Below are 6,233 nucleotides of genomic sequence, written 5' to 3'. Positions count from 1 at the left end.
TACAGAGCAGAAGACAGTAGCTGGGTAGCTCCTCTACCCTTCAAACCACAAAGAAAGCAGCTACCAAATAACAAAGAACAAGTATTGCAACGTTTCAGGTCCCTACAGAGGTCTCTTAAAGTAAAACCTGAGATGAGACAGCATTTCATTTCATTTATGGGAAAGGTAATCCAAAATGGCCACGCAGAGATAGCGCCACCTCTCAATCCAAAGGAAGAGTGTTGGTATCTGCCTCTCTTTGGAGTCTACCACCCCAAGAAACCCCAACAGATTAGAGTTGTCTTTGATTCAAGTGCACAGTGTTGTGGGGTATCCCTGAATGACATTCTGTTGAAAGGCCCAGACCTAAATAATAACCTCCTTGGTGTGTTGTTACGCTTTCGCAAGGACACCATTGCATTCATGGCTGATATCCAACAGATGTTCCATTGTTTTCTAGTTAGACCTGAAGACAGAAACTACTTAAGGTTCTTCTGGCACAAAGACAATGACCCTACACAAGACATCATAGAATGGAGAATGAAAGTACATATCTTTGGTAACAGCCCTTCTCCAGCAGTGGCCATATATGGTCTTAGACAAGCAGCTTGTCAGGAAGAAAAGGAGTTTGGTGCAGACGCTAAAAGATTTGTGAAAAGAGACTTTTATGTGGATGATGGTCTGAAGTCAGTACCCACTGCAGCTGAAGCCATTGACCTCTTGAACAGGACAAGAAAAATGCTAGCATGTTCAAATCTCCACTTACATAAGATAGCAGTGATGTAATGGCTGCCTTTTCTTCTGAAGATCATGCAACAGACTTAAAAGATCTCAATTTCAATGATGATGATTTACCCATGCAAAGAAGCTTAGGCATCTGTTGGGATCTTAAAAGCGATTCCCTGACCTTCCAAGTGTCATCAGAGAAAAGACCCTTCACACGAAGAGGAGTCCTCTCTACAATAAACAGTTTGTATGACCCTTTGGGGATAGCTGCACCAGTAACCATTCAAGGGAAAGTTCTTCTTCGTGATCTCACCTCTGAGACTCAAGATTGGGATGCACCCCTGCCTGAAGGTAAGAGACTGTCATGGGAAGATTGGAAAGAGTCCCTTCACCATTTAAAGCACATACAGGTAACTAGACCCTATGTATCTGTTTCTTGTTCTAATGCTAAATACAAAGAACTTTGTGTGTTTTCAGATGCTTCCACACAAGCAATTGCAGCAGTGGCCTACTTAAAGGTGATAGATTCTGAAAGTCAGGTCCACATAGGTTTTGTGCTAGGAAAAGCTAAGTTAGCCCCATGTCCAGAACTTACAGTCCCACGACTCGAACTCTGTGCAGCAGTCCTCGCAGTGGATATAGCTGCATTCATAACAAAAGAAATTGACACCAATATAGACTCTGTCAGCTACTTCACAGACAGCAGAATAGTTTTAGGCTACATTTGCAATGAGAAAAGAAGATTTTATGTCTTTGTTAGCAACAGAGTTCAGCGAATAAGAAGATCCTCTCTCCCTGAACAATGGCACTATGTGTCAACAGAGAGCAATCCAGCTGATCTGGCCACAAGATCTGTATCAGCAGCACACCTGAAAGATACTATGTGGTTCACAGGTCCACCCTTCTTGAGTCATTCTCACCACTTGAAACTAGAGACTGAAACCTTTACATTAGTGGATCCGGCTCAAGATACAGAGATTCGTCCACAAGTTACAACCTTGAGTACAACATCCAAAAGTAAAGAACGTTTTTGCAGGTTCTCTAGCTGGAATACTTTGACGAGAGCATTAGCACGCCTCATTCATGTAGCGCATCTGTTCAAACAAAAAAGAGACAGCCAACTTGATCATTGTAAGGGCTGGCACCTTTGCAAAGAACTAAACTTGGTGCATGACTTTAAGAAAGCTAGAACAGTCATCATACAGAATGATAAAAAAGAGACTTTTGCAAAAGAAATACAGAGCATTTTAGAAAAGGAAGGCATGCCAAATGATAGTCCTCTCAGAGCATTGGACCCTTTCATAGATGAAAATGGACTACTGAGAGTAGGTGGTCGCTTGAGAAATGCAGACCTAGGACCAGAAGAAAGGAATCCAATTATTGTGCCTGGTCATCACTACATTGCGACCCTCATTGTTTGTCACTATCACATCCAGTCGCAACACCAAGGGCGCCACATTACAGAAGGAGCTGTCCGTTCAGCAGGATACTGGATAACAGGAGGAAAGAGATGTGTGAGTAGTCTCATCTTTAAATGTGTCATATGCAAGAAGCTCAGAAATACTTGCGAAACACAAAAAATGGCAGATTTGCCACCTGATAGACTGAGAACAGATCCACCATTCACTCACATTGGCCTTGATGTATTTGGGCCATGGACAGTCTGCTCAAGACGTACACGAGGAGGCTCTGCCGACAGCAAAAGATGGGCAGTTCTTTTTACTTGTCTTAATATCAGAGCCATTCATATTGAAGTGATAGAATCCATGGACACTTCAAGCTTTATAAATTCTTTCAGAAGGTTTTTTGCTATACGTGGTCAAGTCAAAACTATCAGATCTGATCGTGGTACCAACTTCGTTGGAGCATGCCGTGAACTTGGAATCTCTTCCAACCTTAACTATGAAGAGATAGAAAGTTTCCTTTCCAAACAAGAAGTGTGTTGGATCTTTAATCCTCCTCATGCCTCCCACATGGGAGGTGTGTGGGAAAGAATGATAGGAGTTGCAAGAAGAATATTAGACTCCATGCTTCTACAGTTACCTTCAAAACTCTCTCATGAGGTTCTCATTACTCTAATGGCAGAAGTGACTGCAATAGTGAACTCAAGTCCTCTGACCCCAGTCTCATCAGATCCTGAGGACCCACAAATACTTACTCCAGCTACACTGTTGACTCAGAAGTTTGCATCTTATCCTGTACCTTCTGGGAACTTTGATGGTAAAGATCTCTATAAAAGACAATGGAGACAGGTTCAAAGCCTAGCCAAGGTCTTCTGGGACCGGTGGCGCAAACAGTATCTATCTACCCTGCAGGTAAGAAGGAAATGGCAATCAGATAGACCTAACATCAACACAGGAGATCTTGTCCTTCTAAAAGATCAACATACCAAGAGGAATGAATGGCCTATGGGTCGTGTAACAAAGACTTTCCCTGATAAAGATGGCAAAGTTCGCAAAGTGGAAATAAAGATTGCCAGAGATGGGAGTTCTACATTATTCTTCAGACCAGTGACAGAGCTCATCCTTCTTCTTCAGTCTGAAGACCCTGCTCCCTGATTGGACTAGAATAATTGTGGTGATCTTACAGACACCAGGCGGGGAGTGTACTGTTAGGACAGGTATATGTCTTTTCATTTGATTACAGGTATGAGCAGTCCTTCAGCTCCATCTACTGGACACTTGTAGATATTTCCTGGTGTTAGTTATTTGTTTAATAAAGTTAGTTATTGACCTCTGATGTCATAACTCCAGGTCACAGGAAGTAGGTGTTTCCAGCCTGTGCAGTTCATCTCATGTGCTTTCAGCTTTCTCCATGCTAAACAGGCCCTATGCAGCATTGTTGGTGAGTGTATACAGTTTTATTTGCTTAATATACTCAGCTTTTGCATTAGATAGAGAGGTTTGTTTCTGTTTGGTAGCAGATTTATTACATCTGTGTAATGTATATGCATGTGTACTGTATGTATATCGTTTCACCAGTCCAGCCACTTATACCTCTTTATTTGTATGTATTTCAGTTTTACCCTTTCATCTTTAAATACCCATTAAACAAGTTAACAACTTACACAGTGTGGTGCTTTGAAGAAGGGTTATCTGCCTGTCAATCTTACTTCAGACAGTGAGCAGGACAGAACAGTAGACAACGTCACGCATAGCTGATGCAATACAGCACAAACATATAAAGCAAGGCTGTATTCTTGTGCTGAGGGGTGGGGGGCACCAAACCTCTTTGTGTCCATTGGTGTATGATGTTGATGGAAGTAATGTCATGACATACTGCGTATACTTGTTATATCACTTAAGCCTTGATCGGCACCCAATACCCACTACCCCTCCACCACCAAATTTTATGGAAATATATCTATTGGCAGATTTTAAAAAAAAAATATTTACTATAGGCATCGAGGGCTGACCCTTAAAGCTACTCTCCTAAGCACAGGCCTTTTATGGTAAATAAAGGTATTTTGTACACAGATATACCTGACTCCACAGATTGGAAAGCAACCATGATAGTCTGAATGTGCTTCAGGGACCAGTTTCCCCTTCCTTTGAAGGATCCAACCCCTTCCTTGCATTGCTCCATCATGACACAATGAATTCTAGGACCTGAAGAGAGTCTGTGTAATATCGACTATGAAAAGAAGAGCGACTTCAAGCCCTAGAATCCTTCACTTTGGAATAGAAGAAGGTGAGTGAGGCTTTCGGTCACTCCATCAGCTATGTCTACATTAGCCCATCTAAATGAACTCATGTCAAAAAGGGTATATTTCCCTTGAAGTTATGTATGTATGTAGCAGAGTAGAAAACAACCGATATTGGAATGTAGGACAATAGGGCATTTTAATTCAAAGACAATCTTATAAAATTACCCTAGACTGCAAATGAGATATAACTTTTGGCTTGTATGACTGCATTAGACTAAACTTTTCAGAAATCTTACCCTCCTATTATTGAACATAAAGTCTAATTTTTTCCTTCATGTTTTTTGTGCTTGCAGATTTTCCTCCACTTTTCATTTATAATTTTTATTTCTGTTATGTTGCAATGAATAAATCTGATGCAGAAAATGATCTTTCTTTTCTAATCACGGAGCTTATAAATGTGGCCAATACAATCCATTTATTCTGTAGCAAACATAACATTTCATAACATTAGAAAATGAAAATCAGCTTTGCCTTCCTCTGGCCTTCATTTTATAATTTTGTTAGCAAGGAATATAATTTGTAAAAAAAAAATTCTCAGAAGAGCAAATGTATTTATTACAAATGTTTACATTTTTTCATTGTAAAATATATTACAGACCTTTTGGCAAGTCTGCAATTCCTATCACAGGTTCAACTCTAATGTTTTATCAGTTTGGCATATTTTTTGCAAAAGATATTAATTAAAAGCATCCTTTCAGGCAAACACTCCATTGGAGAATCATTACAGATTATGAGATCAAATAGGATTTTATTGACTTTTCATGCAACCAGTAACTCTAAAGCAAAACACAATATTCAGCTTTCTGTTTTCAAAATTCACAGATCTTACAATGCTGAATTTCAGATTCTGTTACCATTACATTTATAGGATTTGCTTCAGCAGGAATTGCTGTTTGATTTGGACTCAAATGGGGTACCATTTTATTCTCTACATATATTGTAGAAGACTAATGTGGAGAATATTCTTACAGACGAGTTATAATTCCTTATACCCAAATGTTGGATTTATATGTCTCATTAGCCAGACCTTTCCTGATGTAAGTTAATTGCAAAACCATAGCTACCCTCTGTTCCTCCAGATGTGCAAATAAACTGAGAGTAACGATATTAGGGTACAATAACTATATGGCTTCTGGGAGAAGACTGCAGTTTCTCTATCTGTCCTGAACAGAAAGACTGTGACAAAAAAAAAAGCAAATGACCCAATGGTTAGGGAGCGAAGGGCTAAAAAAAGGCCTTTTCTGCTTGTAAGAAGGCTTTTTACTACAGTAAAGAGTGTAAACTGTGTAAAGAGATTGGGATTGGCTTTATAAAAACGACATTGCTTAATATTGCGCAATAATTTGCACTTGGAAATAAAAATAATTATGTTTATGATTGTAATGATAGTCTGGAGTAATTTCGACTATTTTTAGCTCCATTGAGCACAACAAAATGAGAGTAGGAGTGAGAAATAGCATGGGCTAAGTTTAACTCTCACATAAGGCATTATGGGCAGAGACATTCACATCACTCCTTTATGTCCCTTTGGCCAACTATACCAGGCTAGGTTCTCTGCTTTGCTACTCCACAAGTCCTACCCACTCAAAAGCCAAATTCCAATATCAAAACAGGCTGTCTGCATTTTGGATATATGGCTCTGAACTATTAGACTGCTCATCCCTGATAGCAGTCACCTATCACATCTTTAAAGTGAGACTGACACTAAAAAATTTGTGCATTAAAAGTTACATATAGGTCACTTTGATGTTTTTTGCTGATAGTTCTGCTTTTGTAATTATTAAAATAATTATTACTTATTCGGACTGTTTTGCCAACCAGA

The 6,233-nt window shown here is 39.5% G+C and overlaps 1 protein-coding gene across 2 annotated transcripts; it reads left to right on the top strand.

Annotated features, from left to right (window-relative positions):
• The first annotated feature begins 218 nt into the window (after positions 1 to 218).
• Positions 219 to 3,860, top strand: LOC121394190. 2 transcript variants are annotated; one of them, XM_041564425.1, is made up of 3 exons: positions 219 to 2,094; positions 2,315 to 3,549; positions 3,725 to 3,860. In XM_041564425.1, the coding sequence occupies exons 1-2, from the start codon at positions 765 to 767 to the stop codon at positions 2,461 to 2,463; spliced, it is 1,479 nt and encodes a 492-aa protein (XP_041420359.1). In that variant the 5' UTR covers positions 219 to 764; the 3' UTR covers positions 2,464 to 3,549; positions 3,725 to 3,860. The 2 variants fall into 2 exon arrangements, with proteins under 2 accessions (XP_041420359.1, XP_041420360.1); XM_041564426.1 differs by lacking the exon at positions 219 to 2,094 and having other exon boundaries at positions 2,174 to 3,549.
• The last annotated feature ends 2,373 nt before the right edge of the window (positions 3,861 to 6,233 follow it).

The sequence above is a fragment of the Xenopus laevis genome, chromosome 5S, assembly GCF_017654675.1.
Source record: "Xenopus laevis strain J_2021 chromosome 5S, Xenopus_laevis_v10.1, whole genome shotgun sequence".
NCBI classification, from domain to species: domain Eukaryota; kingdom Metazoa; phylum Chordata; class Amphibia; order Anura; family Pipidae; genus Xenopus; species Xenopus laevis.
The sequence above is the reverse complement of the archived record's forward strand: the minus strand, read 5'-3'. Positions and strand labels throughout refer to the sequence as shown.

What these genes read in the sequence shown, in the direction of transcription:
- LOC121394190 (XM_041564425.1), top strand. Translation starts at nt 765, where the DNA reads ATGGCTGCCTTTTCTTCTGAAGATCATGCAACAGACTTAAAAGATCTC. An exon ending in GAATCCAATTATTGTGCCTG is followed by an intron (nt 2,095 to 2,314) that starts GTCATCACTACA and finishes TGATAGACTGAG; the next exon opens with AACAGATCCACCATTCACTC.